General features: G+C 37.2%; 3 protein-coding genes and 1 pseudogene across 4 annotated transcripts; 2 read left to right on the top strand and 2 right to left on the bottom strand.

Moving 5' to 3' along the window:
• Positions 1-5,834: 5,834 nt before the first annotated feature.
• LOC111785863 (scarecrow-like protein 21) lies at positions 5,835-8,431 on the top strand. Its single transcript, XM_023666226.2, has 2 exons — positions 5,835-5,960; positions 6,146-8,431. Exon 2 carries the CDS (start codon positions 6,256-6,258, stop codon positions 7,999-8,001), a length of 1,746 nt encoding a protein of 581 aa, XP_023521994.2. The 5' UTR covers positions 5,835-5,960; positions 6,146-6,255; the 3' UTR covers positions 8,002-8,431.
• An 808-nt stretch (positions 8,432-9,239) lies between these two features.
• LOC111785855 (organic cation/carnitine transporter 4 pseudogene) lies at positions 9,240-10,900 on the top strand (annotated as a pseudogene). Its single transcript, XR_015419487.1, has 2 exons — positions 9,240-9,654; positions 9,738-10,900. The product of XR_015419487.1 is annotated as an organic cation/carnitine transporter 4 pseudogene (transcript).
• Positions 10,901-11,689: 789 nt separating this feature from the next.
• LOC111785841 (organelle RRM domain-containing protein 2, mitochondrial) lies at positions 11,690-14,593 on the bottom strand. The gene is made up of 4 exons (XM_023666207.2): positions 14,259-14,593; positions 13,525-13,593; positions 13,329-13,435; positions 11,690-12,073 (listed from the first exon to the last, which is right to left on the bottom strand). Exons 1-4 carry the CDS (start codon positions 14,509-14,511, stop codon positions 11,978-11,980), a joined length of 525 nt encoding a protein of 174 aa, XP_023521975.2. The 5' UTR covers positions 14,512-14,593; the 3' UTR covers positions 11,690-11,977.
• Positions 14,594-15,460: 867 nt separating this feature from the next.
• On the bottom strand, positions 15,461-17,417 carry LOC111785825 (large ribosomal subunit protein uL2). The gene is made up of 2 exons (XM_023666206.2): positions 16,895-17,417; positions 15,461-16,025 (listed from the first exon to the last, which is right to left on the bottom strand). The coding sequence occupies exons 1-2, from the start codon at positions 17,332-17,334 to the stop codon at positions 15,683-15,685; spliced, it is 783 nt and encodes a 260-aa protein (XP_023521974.1). The 5' UTR covers positions 17,335-17,417; the 3' UTR covers positions 15,461-15,682.
• Positions 17,418-18,585: the final 1,168 nt, after the last annotated feature.

The raw sequence follows: 18,585 nt of genomic DNA, 5'->3' as shown, positions 1-18,585 counted from the left end.
CTTACCAATGTGGGACATCACATAGTCAGGTTAACTCGACCGAAAAATATCAACCCATAAATCAAACTACATTTTCGATTTACTAAAAATTCAATCGAACCCAAATAAATAAATAATCTAACCCAATCACTATAATTTAAGTTAAGTAATTCAAATTGGTCGAGTTACCGAGTTATATGAACACTTTCACTCAATAATCACGACTGATAAATGAGTGAAAACTGATGGACTGGATCAAATCCATACCTCAAATTTCTTTCTATAATTTCACATGGAAATCACTATTATTTTATTTGCAATTTAGAATAATAAATATTATAATTTAGAATAACGAGACTACGACAAATTGCACTCCGATCATGATCGAAATTATAGCCATTTTATTATTATTATTTACAAAACTATGGATATATTTAATTGAAAATATTATTAATTCAAATCACATTATAATTGTTAGTTGAAAGTCCCACATCGACTAATTTAGGAAACGATTATGAGTTTATAATCAAATAAAACTATTTTAATTGGTATGAGGCCTTTTGGAGAAGCCCAAAACAAAGTCATGAGAGCTTATACTTAAATTGGACAATATCACACGATTGTGGAGAGTCAATAATTTATTATTTTTTAATAAATATCACAAAAAGGAATATTATATTGGAAGCAATGGGCACATGGATCCATGCCATGAAGAGTTGAATGAACATAGGGAGTGGAGCACCAATAAAGGTGCACTTCTCACAATCCCAATCCATTTGATTTTGAAATAACAAACAAAAAGTGTTCCTATTTAGCTTCAACCCAAAGCTTTCTACCACACTCAACCTTATCAAACCCGTTTAATAGATCTCGACGCTTTAATGTATCCGAACAGATCTTTTATCAGATAAGGGACCACAAACAATTGAATTATAGGATCGTTTCTGACACAATTGTATAACGAGACGTGAGAAGTCTGTTAAGATACACGAACATTATATATTGGATAGAAAGGAATATGAATAGAGGGTCTTCGATCAATTTTCTGTAAGTTTTCTCTCGTTCTCTCAGTAATTTTCATAGTCGCCGTCGTAGTTGCTTCTACTGGTGTTGGAAAATAGATGAAACTAGTACACGTGATATATATGATATTGAGTTACCGAATCTGTAAACCTAAGTAACCAAACAAAAACTACACGTGGTTTAGTGGATACTTAGCCAACATTTTTAATGTAATCGAGTTTATAAAGCTTAGAGTTTGGACGTTAGGGTTTGTGAATTACTCTACAATATCTATATTTTAAAATAAACTTAGAATATGTTATATATAAAATAAAAAAAAATAAAATTATATGTAAAATATGTTATATATTTAGCCAAAATAAAATTATTTATATGAATAGTTAGTTATATAAGAAACCCTTATTTTACAAACTTGGCAATTAAATGAAAAATGGGCTTTTGTAAAAAGCCCAAGCCTCAATGGGCCAAATGGGCCGAAGCCATTCCATTAACTAATAAATAAAACTTGAATTAAAAAATAACTAATAAATAAAATTTATGATAAATCCATCACATTAACTAATAAAAAAAATAAAAAAATATAGAAAGAAGAAAAAGAAAATACATGAATTAACATAAATGAAAAAATAAAAATTGAGAATTAAATGGAAAAGTAGAGGCGTTCGAAAAATCTGATAACCTGAAGAATTCGATCAACCTAACCCAACTGAACTCATACGGTTTGAGTTAGGTTATACACTAATTTATGGGTGGATTAGTGTCACCGAACCAACCTGAATATATTATTAATTTTAAAAAATACATTTGGAAATTAATTTTTTTTTTTTATAATGTGTTCTCCAACCACTCAATATATAAAATAAAAAAAAATTAAAGTTTTCTGATTAAATTAATTAATTAAATAAAGTTTTGTGGTTTGTGTTGAAACATTGTCGGAGAGATGACGTGGCAATTTGACTTCTACAGAATTGGATAGTGTAAGAAACACGTGGATTAATACATGTGAACACCCTATCTTTCGGCCTCTTCACCGACGTCACATTTCTCACGTGTATTTTGTGTTTATTTTTGACCCATTATATTTTGAATTTTTGGAAGAATATTTGTTGAATGTCTTAGCTACGTGGCGCTGAGTTGGTAGTAATAAGATTTTTTTTTTTTTTTTTTTTTTTGCCAAAATTAATAAAAATAAAATAACATGAATTTTATATTTGATCTAAATTTGTTTCAAAAATATTTTTTAAAATGTTTCGATAATATCTAGTTCATATGTGAATTGTATGTTGTCGTGGCGCCGTTAAAACGTGCTTTGAAATGTAACGAGACTTATATTTATGTACAAAGTGAGGGATGTGGTACAACTGTAACAGTCTAAGTCCACCACTAACAGACATTGTCTTATTTGAATTCGGCTAAGGGGTATATTACGAGCAAGAAGAATGCTCCTTAACCCAATTCCTCTCCTCATTCGGGATCTTGTGGAGTTCTCTATTACTTTTCAATTTCGATTCTCTTTTTTTATTCTTCGAGCTTGATCATTACCGGATTCATGTGTTCGGGTCTCTTCATTCTTACTTCCGTTTTAATTTAAGAAAAGATAATTGAGCTAATCGAGGGAGTCATGGGTCGTGATCTAAAAACATATCTAATGGTTGCTTTTATGACTTTGGTTGGTCGGTTTGTAATGAATGATCTTAATCTAAACATTAAATTTTACTAACTATAGGGTCGGCCTCCACCATTCACATATCTAATGGTTTTAAAACTATAAGTAACGAACTAAATCAAACAATATCTATTAGCAGTCATAATGTGCTGTTACAAATGGCATCAGAGCCAGGCATCGAGTGGCGTGCAAGCAAGGACGCTAGGGGTCACAACCTAACTATGAAGAGAGTAGGTGCGACAAGAGAAGCGACAATCCTCAAGTGGCGCCCATCTGGCCACACGAGAGCCTAGACGAGTGCCATGATGCGTGATGCGACCGAGGAGGATGGTGCATCATCTAACACACCACACAGAGTGGGCATTGAAGACAAGTCGAGACATAAGCAAGATAGAGACATCGAATAGACAAGGGGGGCAAAGATAGGCTTGTTGAAGGGTCGGGTAGGGTCCCGGGCCTTAACCTAAAAGTTGAGGTTCCGTAAGGAATTCGGGCATACAGTTCTGGAGTTAAGTCCGTCCATATGAAATATGAATGCTCGCCAAATTTGGTGTCAATCGGACACTGGGCGGGCGCTGCATGAAACCGTATGACTGTTCACCTAAATCATGTCTATGCCTGATGAATTAAAAATAGCTCACAATGTACTATAGGGATACCATGTTAGCTCTCCACCACCCCTGGGCCCTATGGCCTAAGCGAGTTACTCTATAGCGCATATGTGTGTCACATGCGACTTCCTTTGAAATGAGTTTTTTAAGGATAGTACTGAGTAGCACGAGTGTGCCGGTATTGTGCCCCAGCCCGCGTGTTGGAGGATGCTACATACACCCGCTATCTGGCACGGTATTCGTAAATGACACGACACGGGCACTGGAGGGCCAATCCTTGATAGAACTTGGATGGATGGATGTTTGAGACATCCCGATGAGATAAGCGACACGCGGGCCCGTTCTTGATGGCATGATCGAGTGAGTTATGATAGCCGACGACACCCAAGACTCGGGATGGTGTCAAGACATATGGATCATGTTGATGGGGATCGAGATGACAAGATGAGATGCGACGTTGTATTGAGAGACCTTGGCCTCAAGCAGAGGCAAGGTTGAGCCAAATGACCTAGCCTAGTGTAAAGGTAAGTCGGTTGTGTCATAGACGATTGAACCCGCACGCGTAGGCGGCGTGTGTTGTCGAACAAGCTTGGATTCCGCACAAGCGATGTTCGATTGACGAAGACAAACCTCGCCTAAGGTCCAATGAAGCCACCAAACCGAGGGTAAAAATATATTTGGAAGTGATTCAACACTATTTTGTGGATTCTATATTTCCCCCTTCAATCACTCAATAATTAGATGATTTTAATTATTAAAAATTATGTTTTCTTTCACTTAATGTTTATCTTTTAATTTTTATTTTCTGTCTTTCTTTTTATTTTTTTTATTTTTATAAATATATCATAATATAATAATATATTCCTTAAAACCTTTTAAATATTTATTTTAAGACAAAACCTTAAAATAAAATTGACCAAATAACTCTTACGTATCTGTATTAAATAATCTTAACATTTTTTATTTTTCGGTAAAATCGATTATATATATATATATATATATATATATATATATATATATATATATATATATTTAATCTTTATTTGATTATAAAATCTAATCTTCTTCCTTATAACTTTTTTTAGTTTGTATTTTAAAGGTAACATCAACACCGTTTCGACCTCATAAAAAAAAGTTAAAAAAAAATCTTAACGTTAATATATAAATGAAAACCGTTTATCGACACCTCATACATTATCTACAAACGTTTTAATGTTACTTTGAAAAGTTTATGAGTATTTTTTAAAAGTGGTAGTCTGTAAATGTTTTTTTTTTATAAAGTTTAAATGCATTTTTAAAGTTTTTTTTTTTTAAAAATTAAAAGTATTATTTTTTAAATCATTTTTAAAAACAAAATATTAATGATTTTTATCTAAAATTAAAGAGTATTTTTTAACTTTTTAAATTATTATTTTTAAAGTTGAAATATATTTTTATTAGTTTAATACGAAAAAAGAAAAAGAAAAAGAAAAAAGAGAGTGGAAAATAGTTGAAAAGGTGAAATGATTACGCTTTGACTTATTCTCAAGACCTTTGATTAATGATAATTAAAGAGCGTGACACGTCATTATCTAAAGGATGGTCAAAGGTCTCGATTTTGACTTCCACGTTTCCCCGTTGATTTTTAATTCTTTATTTTGGATGGTGTCACTGCTTTCGTGGCAAACCATAGTCCACGTGGCGCCACTTCCTTAAAGGGATTTCAAATTTTCTAGTGTCACGTGCATGTCACGTGACACCAATCCCGCCAAAATGCGCTCGACTAACGAGTCCAACTCCCACTTCCACTTCTCTGCGCGTGAACCCACTCACTGCCCTAAGGGTGGGGAAATGGGATTGAAAGAACCATTTAAATAACTAAAAAGACTAAAACTATTTTATTTTATGAAAAGCTTAAATAAAACCTATATGAAAATAAAACGTTCATCGTTTTTTTTTAAAGTGTTCGTAGGTTATGTAGGGTCGGGTTCGAGTCGAGACATTTTCTAGATCGAACCCAATTGTTAAGATTAAATTTTTTCAGCTCAAACTAACGTTATTCAATTATTAATTCAACACAACCCAATCTATATTTTTTTTAATTAAATTGGTTTGAGTTATTCGAATTATTTATTTTAATTTAATTTTTAAATAAAAATAAAATTTTAATTCTAAAAAATATTTATTTAATTCATATTTACTACTTTTTTCCATAGTAAAAATTATTTTAAAAAATGGTTAAGAATAAATAAATTTTAAGAAAATGAAATTAAACAAAAATAAATATATATATATATATGTATTTATAATTATATTTAAATAAAAATGTATAACCTTTCACTCACAAGTAGCCATGGAAAGTGTCGGCCACTTTCCTAAAAAGCGCGTGGCTCTCAAAATTATTCAAGAAAAAGCCAGAGCTTACGTCGTTTCCCCACCGTGTGGTCGGCGAAGCTATACGCCGTCAAGTTCTTTCCCAACACCGTCAAACCCCACAGTACAACAACGACCTTCCCGCCGTTCCCGCCGTTACCGTTAAATCCCATAAGAATAATAAAACCCCTCCCCCCTTCATCTTCCCTTTTTCAACATCATCCCCTTCGATTCTTCACTGTTATCTCTCAAAACTTCTTCCCTTAATTCATCACCAAAAATCCACAATCTGAATCACAATCTTTTCGACTTTGATCCTTAAATCTCCGGTAAGAATCGAATCCCCCTGTTCATACTCTGTTCTGTTCTCATTTCTCGCCTCTTTGTTGTTGATTCATGAGGTTTTGGAAGTGTTTATGAGATCGGGAATTGATTTTTTTTGTTTCGTTTTGCCGCATCTTGTTTGAATCGAGCAAAGAGCTTATGCCATTCTTGTTTGTTTGTTTGATCACAGGTTGATTTTTGTTCTTCTTTTGTGTGAGATTGAACAAATTTTGTTTGTTTGTTTTTACTGAGAAACATCGATAAATTCTCTGGTAGAAGAGGTGATGCCAAGTTCATAATATGGATTCTCATCAACTGTTTGGATTTGGAGTCAATAGTGCAGGTGTTTCTTGTACTCCTTATTCCTCTATTCCATCTTTACCTAATACCTTGCTTGGACCCTTGAAATTTAGTGTTAGAAATTCCCCGGCCTCTTCTTCGATTTTTTCGTCGTATTTTGAATTGGATTCATTTCTGGAGACTACGGTGAGTGATAATCAAGATCAGAGGAACTCCCCTGAGAATCTCTCTGGACTTAGTCCTTCTTGTAATTCGTCGTTTGAAACAAATAGTTTTAATCAAATAGCGTCGTCGAATTTGAATACGGGGTCGAATGCGTTTGTTTACGATGGATGCTCGAACGAGAATATAAGCTACACGTTGAAACAATTGGAGAGTGTTCTTATGGGGCCGGATAATGAGGAAGTTGTGAGTAAGCCTGATGCTTCGGTTGGAGATAGTAGCAGGCCACAGATTATGGGGCAGAGGTCCTACTCATGGAGCCAAGATCGACAGGGTGAGTCGAGTCTTGTACAGTTGCAGACGTTGCCAGTGTCGATAAGCCAGCGATCTCAAGCAGTTCACTTGGGGAAGCGCCAAAAATCGATGGATGAATCGATATTGCAGCAGGGAGGATTTCCATATGATAATTTGAAGGAGTTGCTGATTGAGTGTGCAAGAGCTTTAGCTGAAAACAGGATGGAGGATTTTGATAACTTGGTTGCCATAGCAAGAGGTGCTGTGTCTATCAGCGGAGAACCGATCCAGCGTCTCGGTGCTTACATGGTGGAGGGGTTGGTGGCAAGGAAAGAGGAGTCGGGGGCGAATATATACCGTGCTCTAAACTGTAGAGAGCCTGCAAGTGATGATTTGCTATCTTATATGCATATGCTATATGAAATCTGCCCTTACTTGAAGTTCGGTTACATGGCAGCTAATGGGGCGATTGCTGAAGCCTGCAGAAACGAAGATCGCATCCACATTATAGACTTCCAGATTACTCAGGGTACACAGTGGTTAACTCTTCTTCAGGCACTCGCAGCAAGGCCCGGTGGTGCTCCCCATGTGAGAATAACTGGTATCGACGACCCCGTTTCTAAGTATGCCCGTGGTGAGGGGTTGGAGGTCGTTGAGAGGCGGTTGGCTGAAGTCTCAAGGAAGTATGGAATACCAGTAGAGTTTCATGGATTACCCGTTTTCGCTCCAGACGTCACGCGTGGTATGCTTGATATCAGACCGGGGGAGGCTCTGGCTGTAAACTTCCCCTTGCAGCTTCATCATACCCCCGACGAAAGCGTCGACGTAAACAATCCACGGGACGGTTTGCTGAGAATGGTGAAGTCATTGTCCCCAAGGGTAGTAACTTTGGTAGAGCAAGAATCCAACACCAACACAACCCCTTTCTTCAACAGGTTTGTGGAAACTTTAGATTACTACTTAGCAATCTTCGAGTCCATTGATGTCACTCTACCAAGGAACAGCAAGAAGGGTATCAACATCGAGCAGCATTGTTTGGCGAAAGATATCGTTAACGTCATCGCTTGCGAGGGGAGGGAACGAGAAGAACGCCACGAGCTCTTCGGCAAGTGGAAAACAAGATTGACAATGGCAGGGTTCTGCCAGTTCCCTTTGAGCTCTTACGTCAACTCCGTCATCAGGAGCCTGCTCAGGTGCTATTCGGAGCATTACACTCTCGTCGAAAAAGATGGAGCAATGCTGCTGGGATGGAAAAACAGGAACCTGATATCTGCCTCGGCCTGGTATTGAGAGCACAAGAATGCAGATAAACGATGACTGAGCCAGTTACGACCGGGTATCAGGGGGGCTCGTTGACGGGCTCTGCTCTGATGTGGTACTCGGGTGAAGCTGCTGCTATCAACCATTGAACTGGCCTGGAGATTCAACCAGACAGCTGAACTAAAATGGTCCATTTTTCAGTCAAAACTGCCATTGACACCGAGCTCTTCTCGAAATTACATCGTTGTCTTAGCACGTGATTTCCTCGTTAGGAATCATGGTTTGAAGAGCAGGAGAAAAACACATAGACGACCTCCATGAATGTAATCGATATTTCGAATAATAATGTTTCTATTTTGATTTAGTAGAATAATGTACCTAATTTGAGGCTGGATGGTAACTCCAATACCTGAAGCCTAAGGTAAATGTAATTTTGATCAAAGATAACTTCGATTAAGCACTTTTTTACTAAGGTAAAAATAGAAGGAAAATATATAGTGCCCCAAAAAATGGAGTGGCCCTTTTCATTTAAAAAATTATTATTATTATTATTTTAGAATAATGTTGTATCTATAGTAATTTCTTCCCATTTCTTGGATTTCACGAGTGGATCGGTGTTTGGTCTTACAAGAATGAAACAGATAGACACCATAGTTGGTGATTAAAAACGCTTTTCATGAAGTATTGTGTTCATATAAGTCTAGCATCACTAGAGAGTTGCCAACTAACTTCTAAGGGCGTTTTATCTTATAGGACTAACTCACACAAATACCATAACCGTATAGTTTGGAGTTGTTCAATTAGACAGGATGCTTACCAGTATAATTGGCCACGATCATACATGTATTTAAATATCATGCTCACGATCATGCATGTTTTTATATTCACTTATTCTATCTTTCTCTTCTTTTTCAAATACATCAAGGCGAGGCTATGGAAATAGTGTTAGACTAACGCTTATGGCGTCCACTAAATAAAGTGAAAAAAATAGTTAGAAAGTTGTATCATTAAAATCCCAAAAAAAAATAGTTAAAAATGAATATTAAAATATGAAAATACATGATGTAAAAAGGTTTTGCAAGGAAAATCCAAGAAGAAATAAATATGATGTTGTCATTATTGGCAGCTGCCTGTTTGAAGCTTTGTAATGCCAACAACTCATAAACTCCCATTGCCATCTTTCAATTTCTCTACCGTTTCCCATATTCAATACTCACCAACTCCCATTGCTAACAGCTACCTTCCTTTGTCACACTTCCATGTTAGGGATGTCGACATTGACATCAGCTCAGGTTGAGCTCCAAGAGCAACAGCCACCGCCATCGACCGAACCTGCTGTCGAGTTGCCAAAGGAGAGGCTGACGGTCGACGACATGCTGCAGAAGTATTGTGGGGAGTTTGGACCATGGCAGTTGAAGAACTTCGTGTTGGTCAATTTGAGTTGGACCTTAGAAGCTCTACACATCATGGTCGTCATCTTCGCCGACCATGAGCCCCAATGGCGGTGTGTCGAAGGAGTTGCCTGTGACAGAGCCGGGAAGAGCGTTTGTGAGTTGAAGCCGGGATCATGGGAATGGGTTGAAGGTCGCCGGAGCTCGACGGTGGCTCAATGGGGTTTGATCTGTGGTGATAAGTATAAGGTTGGGTTGGCTCAGGCTATGTTCTTTCTTGGCAGCATGATGGGTTAGTCTCTTGAGTTCTTGTATTAAAATTAGGCTCATGAAGACTAAATGCATAGTTTAATGTATTCATTGTAATATCATTAGGGTCTGCTATCTTCGGCTACCTCTCAAACTCTGCCTTGGGAAGAAAACGCACACTTGCTTTAGTTTCCTCATTCAACGCCACATTTGGCTTATTAACAGCAGCATCTCCTTACTACTGGACCTACGTCCTCCTCCGCTTCTTGACCGGAATCAGCAGCGGTGGGAATTCTGTAAGCACCTTCGTACTTGCCACCGAACCCATTGGCCCGACGAAACGTGGGGTGGCTGGCATGTCGTCGTTCTACTTTTTCGCTGGTGGGATCGCCATACTATCAGGGATGGCCTATACTTTTCGACCATGGCGTGAACTGTACATAGCTTCCTCAATCCCCTCTCTTGTCTTCCTCGTTGCTGTCCTTCCCTTTGTCTCTGAATCTCCAAGATGGTATCTAGTTCGCGGGAAGCTCGATGAGGGGATGAAGGTGATGAAATCCATAGCCAAATGCAATGGTAAACACCTTCCTGAAGGAGTAATCCTTCTACTTGATCAAGAAGCATTCAACAAAGATGATAAGGGTTCGGGGCTCAAATGCGAAGAAAAGGGCAGCTTTGTTGTCTTAATTCGCTCGCCGATCACGAGAATACGTCTGCTGTTAGCAATGTCTATAAGCTTTGTAGGAGCAATTGCATATTACGGTTTGAGCTTAAACGTCGTCAACCTGAAGACGAATCTCTACCTCAGCGTCCTCCTCAATGCAGTTGCGGAGACTCCAGCATACACCATAACTGCAGCTCTGTTAGGGAGGCTTGGGAGGAAAGGGATAGGAGTAGGGACATTCTGGCTCAGTGGAGGATTCTGCCTCATTGGGAGCTTGCTGAGAAGCCATGGAAAGTGGAAGGTGGCGAGGATGGTGTGTGGGATTATGGGGATATTTGGGATGGCTGGGAACTATAATCTTCTGTTTTTGTACCTGGAAGAGCTGTTTCCGACGGCGGTGAGAAACACGGCGATGGGCTGCGCCACCTTGGCGATTCAAATGGGGGCAGTTTTAGCGCCGTTTGTGGTGGTTTTGGGAGGTGGTTTAGCGTTTGGGGTGTTTGCAGTATGTGGGTTGGTGGGTGGGAGTTTGGTGTTTTTCTTGCCGGAGACGGTGAATAAGCCTCTCTATGACACCATGGCTGGAATGGAGTTGGGACAAAGAACCTCTCCTGGTGGTGCTTGAAGGTCAGCTTTCTAGTTGGCATATGCCAAAAAGAGACCAATGTGTTCCTACTAATGAGTATGCATGTTCTTTAATTTGAAAAGAGTGAAGAAAGAAAATGTATAGTAAAAATAAATCTAATATAGTTTAGACAACTATTAGAGACTCCATTTCAATTCACCAAACCAAGTGATATGCTCTGATAGCAGGAATTGTTATACAAGAATTTATGAAATGTAACAGTCCAAACCCACCGCTTGCTCGTGTCTAGAGAGAGGTTTCCACACCCTTATAAAGAATCTTTCGTTTTTCTCCCCAACTGACGTGGAATCTCACGTGAAACGTTTGGAATTCTTATTTGTACAAATGATACTTCAAGCTTTGGAATGAACATGAATTTAGTTTAAAAAAAATTAGTTCAAAACTAGTCTAGTCTGTCATTGAGAGGGAAAGTTATGACTTATCAAATGAATCAATGGCAGAATCTAAATCTAATGAACCATTGAAGAAAACATAAAAACTAATTAAAACATAATGAACTACAAAGAGAAGCACAACTTGGCTCATTTGTGCAGTTTTGTTTCTGAATCATGCAAGCAAAAAAGATATGCATCTATACTTTGTATGTTAAAATTGATGAAGAACTTTTCAGCATTTCATAAGCAAGAAGAAATCTAGTATTTCTTTCTAGTTTCTTTTATGAGATTACATACATAATTCCCTTTATTAAGCTTGAATCAAGCTTTTCTTCACTTCTACGCAGCATATCAAAAGAAAATTATATTCAATCCAATTTCACTTGACAAAAAATGCACTGGAAAGTAAGTTTATTTGCGAATTTATATATAAATTAGTTTTAACTAAGTGTATTTAGAAGTAGGGTCATACATGGTACGTATAAAATTTCTTCTCTCAATTTAAATATACTCTGATTCTTGCGGCTAATCTCCAGTTCCGTAGTACAAAAAGGTTCTAAGCAGTGGAAGAGAATAACGAACCTCCGTTGAAAAAAGAACTTGAATCGTGTATAAATGTTGCGTGCCAGTTTGCAGACCAGGAGAGCTTAGTGGATATGGCAAGCATTCTTCCTTGCAAAAATTAATATGGTCGCTGGCTATGCTGAGGAGCAGAGTGGTGCTCGGGAGGTGGTCTTGGCCTTGCATACTCAGCAAATATAACCCAACCATCCAGGAACTGGAAAACATTAAGAGGTAAAATAAATGGAGTTTCATCATCATTCAATCATGATAAACAAATTACAACGTGTGTTCAAAAGCAAGCATCAAACCAGTCTCTCCATTCTAATCTCTGAAGTTTACCAGAGTATATGTTTAAACTGCATGGAATCAAATTAATTTGAACAGCCAATAACAGAATTATTCTACCAAAATGTCAAAAATTATAGTGAAGAAAACCTAGGGAAGTTATGTCAAAGTAAATGGTTTAGTCTCCCACCCCTACAATTGTGGAACTCCAAAAATGAACAAAATGGATTTAAAAGAGACCTAAATCAATTAATTGTTTAATTGTTAAGTCTGTTCTTTCAAGACCTTTTGACCAACGAAGGCTCATTAACAATTTAGCAACATATTGGCAATGGTTTTAACATTTGATGATACTAGTAATGATAAATAACAAAATCAAAACACCCACCAAAGGTGAGCTCTTTGTCGAAGAGCACCTTTTGGTTTCTTTTCTTGCATAAAACCCAAAAGAAAGTCCAGGCAACATGCATCCGCAACAAAGGCTTCACACCCTAAAGGGGCGTACCGTCAAACTAACGGTGAGAAAGACCTTCACAAGGGATTGTCAAATACCATCCAAATTTTGGCAACAAGGGTATACTCCTTCGAATATTTGATCAAAATGAAACCACCATGTGTTGGCTTAAGTCCAAGAGAAATTATACCACACACAGCTTTGAGCTTATGGTTTACCTAGGATATGAATATCACTCCGGATTCTAATTGTAGAAGAAAAGCTCTATAACTAAATCTATGAGTTTCCACATAATAATACTATGTTTGAAAGAATTACATCAAGCAAACACCATTGCAAATGAGAATGAGAAATTTCTACCAAGTCAGATATAATCAGACTCAAGATTGCAAAGCAGGTATCACAGTCAATAGCTGAGTATTGAACGAGGTAATATGTTTTCCATGCTGCTGATCAAATGCTCTAGAATGCTATCTTAGCCATATTCAGGAATCTTGTATTTATTTGTGTAGTAAGCCCCATTAGCATAATAAAGCATATTCTAATTTATTTTCTCTCTCATTTATTAGGGTTTCTGTTCGTAGAGTAGTCAACAACCTTGGCCTCTCTCCTAACACAGGCACAAAACATGAGTAAGAGATCCAGTAATCTTGTATAAATGTGGATAAAACTACACAACAGACAAGCTTCATGTCTCGAATGAGAAAAGAGGGAATTGATGCCAACTTACCTTGCCATCCATACCCTCTATGCCTTTAGCTGCATCCTCCAAAGTAGCATATTTCACAAAGCCGAATCCTTTAGAGTATCCAGTCACTCGATCAGTCACGACTCTTGCTGTAAACAGAAGGGAAGACAAAAGGTAAAAGACGGAAATTCTTCAGGCCTAAGCCCAAATCAAACATAAGCAAAGAGAACGGACAGACCATGAACAACTTCTCCGAACTTTGCGAAGGCTTCATTTAGTTTTTCAGTAGTAGTGCGTTTACTGAGGCCTGAAAGAAGATAAACACCAACGTCACATGAAAAACAGAGACTTTTTTATAGAGCAACAACAATAATTCAATTATCTGGATTAAAAATCAGAATAATTCCTCTACTGGGGAACAAACAGAAAAATGAAAAAGACACACTCATAGCCAAATTTCAGTTCCAACCTCCAAGAACCGATCATTAAAAGAGATCAAAGTAGAGAAAGCCAACGCCCCTCATGTGATCAAGCATAGACTTAAGCATACAACACTTGATATTCTACCACGACTTAACTCTCCGATGTTAAAAACGTGATAAATATACGGATGCATCACAACAATTGCTAACCCAGGGGTGAAGCAAACTCAAGAACGGGGAGGAGAAAAAAGTATAAAATTCAAAAAGATGTGTTAACACTAACTAAAAAGCTATCGAACAAATTAATAATTAAAGAGAAGGAAAAAGAAACAACAGGAAAACTGAAATTCCACAAACTCCAATACGTAACGACACCATAGCCACACAGAAATGATTCGGCAGGAATAGAACCATTAAACACAACCATATTCGCAGATTCACTACCAGAAAAATGGTCGATGTACAAATCGCGACACATTTACGAGAAACAACTACACGATTATTAAAACAAATAAACAAAAGACATCTAGATTAAGAAAGAGTGAGTTACCGGAAACAAAAAGGTTAGTACTAGGCTCAGGCTTCTCACGCTGCTGAGCTGACGGAGGGAGCGGCGGAGGAATGAAACTGGAAATTGAAGTGCTAGAGAAAAGCCGCCCAGAAACGAAGGCAGTCGTGCTTGAATCCAGTTTCTCCCAATCCCAAATTGCATGCGAGATTATCGGTAGAGTACGAGATGAAGTACCTGTAATGAGCCGCCTCAAACTCCGAGAAGTCACCGCCGCAGCCGATCTGAGAGCCATGGCCTTGTGGGTTTAAGCTGCTAAACCCTTTCAGGAACAGACTAAGAAAAACTTGTAAAAAAGCCCACGTTGCAGTCTGCTTTGACAAAAATGGAATAAGAAGGCGGGTACTGCCTAAATTACTGAAATGTCCTAGATTTCGCGAGAACGTTCTCATTATTTAAGGGTAAATGTGTCTTTCCGCTATTTTCTCTAGTTATCTCTGTCGTTAGTAGGGCACGACACAAATGAGGCCCAATATGGTTTTTTTAAATGGGCCTCTGGTTGTAATGACTGGCCCAAACAAATGAGGCCCAATATGTTTTTTTAAATGGGCCTCTGGTTGTAATGACTGGCCCAATAAGTGAATAATTTCAAAACAATTTTCTAATTTTGTTTTCATTTTACAAGGTCAATAAGTCTTGGCTGGTTTGATCAATCCCTCAATTAGTCATTGGTGTGTCCAATCAACCTCGACCTTGGCTGGTTTGATCAATCCCTCAACTAGTCATTGGTGTGTCCAATCAACCTCTTCGGGTCGACCAAGGCTCATCTTTAGATAATCTTTAGGAAGCCAATCAAAAGACTCTCGAGGAACCTTAGAGTCCAATCTGAGGCTCTGGATAATCTTTAGGAAGCCAATCGATCAAAAGACTCTGGAGGAACCTCAGAGTCCAATCAAGCCCCTAGAGTCAAAAAAAAAGTTCTAGATAATCTTTAGGAAGTCAATTGAAAGATTCTTGAGGAACCTCGGAATCCAATCAAGCTGCCCCTAGAGTCAACAAAGGCTCAAGATAATCTTTAGGAAGCCAACCAAAAGACTTTTGAGGAACCTAATAGATAAACCGACCTCAAATAAGGCACTCGTTGAGCTCAAACGGAAGGGATCGAGTAATTGTATCACATGTCAAAAGCCTATTTAAGATGATAAATTATCCATAGAGAAAGCAAGGTAAACAGGAAATATAGATGATTTTGAGAAGGATAAATTGGTATTCAAGTTCTCAAGTTCATTGTAGCAACCAGAAATAGGAGAGAGGATTATGTTAAAAAAAGGATCTATGTTGTAACAAAACTTGGGACAAAAACTTCTAAATATGGTCTTCTTCAACACAATGCAAATCCAATCAAACATAATGAAAAAAGGCTAAGGATTAGGCAAAATAAGCGTCCAACACATGAAACTATTGCTCTAAGCTTTATCAGCCTTGGAAGCAGTGGCGGCAGCCTGTCCACGGAGCCGACCAGTTCTTCTGGCAGCAATGAGACCAACCTTTTGACCAGGTGGGGCATCACGGCGGACGGTACTGGCATGACCAATGTGTTGATGGTTACCACCACCATGGGGATGTTCAACTGGATTCATAGCAACACCACGAACCTTGGGCCAGCAGTTACGCTTCACACGGAACTTGTGGTAAGCATTACCTGCCTTCAGAAGAGGCTTCTCTGTTCTTCCTCCTCCAGCAACCTGACCGATCATAGCACGGCACCCACTCGGGACAATCTTCTTTGCTCCAGATGGTAGCTTAATCCTGCAAAACACAGACTTTCGAGATGAAGGCAGGCTAGGAATCAAAGAGGGTACTCTACATGTGTCTTCTTAAGAGAAATGAAGACACAATGGCAAACGCTTGCAAATCACGCAGCAAGTAAACATAAACAAAGAGATTTTATATTCTAAAGGAGTACAAGTTTTCCTGTGATAAAAGTTTAATAACATATGGATGTGGTTAACAGAGGAACTCCGTGCTGTAAAGCTACTAACTTTAGGCATCACTCCAAGAACAGAACACAAATAAAACTTATTTTACAGATGAACAATATTCTTTGAACCGAAGCACAGCATTATATCAACAATTAAGTGAAACTATAAAAATGAAAGAAAATAAGAATTAGTTATAATAAGAATCAATCCGTATGGAAGCTAAAAGTATTACAATCAGATGTCATAAATTATCTTCTCCCAGTCATTTCAAAACTATCCTCTTGTTTCCCAACAATCCTTCCCGTACAAATTGTTCAAATATGTCAATATGATTATCGACATATATCAATTGAATTACTGTTTGTTAATTAGAGCACAAATAGAACTCTTACTAAAACAATAAACTAATTTCAAAGAATATATGAGAAAGAGAGCCCGTAACCAAAACAGAGATCTTAAATCTGTAATCTCTGGCCGCAAAAGGCAAATTCAAGTCAAACCCATTTGTTCAATTCAGTTCAAACTTCATTAAACGAATTATAGCACAAACATCCATAGTACAATTAGCAAGAAAGAATGAGCCATGAAAAGTACACAACCACACACAACAATCAAAGAAAAAATCTATAGTTCTCCGTCAAACATGATTCGATTCAGTTTTAGAAAATAACAAAAAGTGCAGAAATCCAAATTTACCTGCTGGTATCATTATCTGGGTTGTGACTGATAACAATGGCATAATCACCAGAGCATCTAGCGAACACACCTCGGTCACCAACATGGTGCTCAACATTACAAACCACAGCACCTTCAGGAATGGCTCTGATGGGAAGCACATTACCGACGACGAGGTTAGCCTTCTTTCCACAGTAAACGAACTGACCAGTGTACATACCCTCAGCGGCGACAAAGAGCTCCTTCTGGTGCTTGTAGCGGAAAGGGTGGCGGAAGGTGACGCGGGCCAACGGCGCACCCCTACCAGGATCGTGGATAATCTCACTGACCACACCTTTCAGGTAACCATTTCGCTCCCCGAAATCAAGAGAGCGGAAACGGGCAGGACCCTTGCGGTGGTGGGTGTGAGACCGGAAAACTGATCCGGCACCCTTACGTTGAGCTCTGATGACACGACCCATTGGAGGATCTGAATTAGGGATTGGGGGATTTGGGGGAAGGGGAGGAAGTGGCGCTGTAATTGAGAACTGAGAAAAGATGGGGATTAGGGTTTTTAGAGACCGATTGAGGGTTGCCCTAGACGGGTGTTTGGGAACAGGTGTAGCTTTATCCGCTGTTCGGATTAGTTTTGGGTTTGGCTTTGGTAAGAATATATTTTTATTCCTTCCTTGATTATTTAAAATATATATATATATATATATATATATATATATATATATATATATATATATTTATATTAATTTTTTTAAATTATCAAATATATATTCAAATTAATGGTGAATTTTAATTATATATATATATATATATATATATATAAATAAATAAATAGATATTTTACGAACTAATATTTTACTTTTATTAAAAATAAAAATGGGTATTAATAATATTTATATGATTGAATTATAAATCCCAAAAAAGATATAATTTAATTTTAATAGTTTTAAAAAATGTTATGATTTGATAAAATATAGTTGTGATGATTTATTATTAATGGATATTTTTATTATTAATTTATGTAATATATAAAAATAAAAATAAAAATTGATTGGGCTTTTCCAAATGATAGATGTAGCCCAAAAAGCCTACATTTGGGCTTGGCTTGCGTACAAATGCTCTCCCCCTACTTATTTGTTGTATTTTAAATTTTAAATTTTAAATTTTAAAGGGATAAAAGCTTTGTTGTATTTTATGTTAAAATTCAAATTTTATAATTTATCCTATTTTAAAGTCCTATGTTTACACCATAAGTTATTCGGGAAAAAAAAAAAAAAAAACTAAAATCAGCTGTGGTACTAGCGGGTCTAGATGGGAAGAAAGACATAGATCGAGATAGATCGAGGTCGGGAGAATATAGTCGGGGTGGCACGAGGGATTAAGAGAGAGGATTATCACGTTATTAATAATTTTTTTTCTCAAAATTTTTCTCACCCTATATTAAGAGACAATTATCACATTATTATTCTTTTGAGTATTGGAGGAAATAAAATTATCCCAAGGAGATTCAACAAATAATAAATTTGTATTCTATATTTTTAGTATTTTTTAATATGTATTTGATAATAAATTTAGAAATTAAATCCCACTTTAAAAAGTCGTTCAAAAGGCATTTAGTAATATATAATAATAATAATAATAATAATAGGAGTGATTTACCTACAAATGTTTCATTAAAATTTGAATATTGTTAATAAATTTATTAATATATTTTAATT

The sequence above is a fragment of the Cucurbita pepo genome, chromosome 2, assembly GCF_057944985.1.
Source record: "Cucurbita pepo subsp. pepo isolate OVF chromosome 2, ASM5794498v1, whole genome shotgun sequence".
Classification (NCBI taxonomy): domain Eukaryota; kingdom Viridiplantae; phylum Streptophyta; class Magnoliopsida; order Cucurbitales; family Cucurbitaceae; genus Cucurbita; species Cucurbita pepo.
The sequence above is the reverse complement of the archived record's forward strand: the minus strand, read 5'-3'. Positions and strand labels throughout refer to the sequence as shown.

Bases quoted from the DNA above. Each gene is read 5' to 3' on its own strand.
- LOC111785863 (XM_023666226.2), top strand. From the start codon at position 6,256: ATGGATTCTCATCAACTGTTTGGATTTGGAGTCAATAGTGCAGGTGTT.
- LOC111785841 (XM_023666207.2), bottom strand. From the start codon at position 14,511: ATGGCTCTCAGATCGGCTGCGGCGGTGACTTCTCGGAGTTTGAGGCGG. The intron at 13,594-14,258 runs GTAACTCACTCT...ATCTTCTTTCAG, and splicing joins TACTAACCTTTTTGTTTCCG to GCCTCAGTAAACGCACTACT. The intron at 12,074-13,328 runs GTAAGTTGGCAT...AATGTTTTCCAG, and splicing joins TAGAGGGTATGGATGGCAAG to TTCCTGGATGGTTGGGTTAT.
- LOC111785825 (XM_023666206.2), bottom strand. From the start codon at position 17,334: ATGGGTCGTGTCATCAGAGCTCAACGTAAGGGTGCCGGATCAGTTTTC. The intron at 16,026-16,894 runs GTAAATTTGGAT...TGTGTTTTGCAG, and splicing joins CCAGATAATGATACCAGCAG to GATTAAGCTACCATCTGGAG.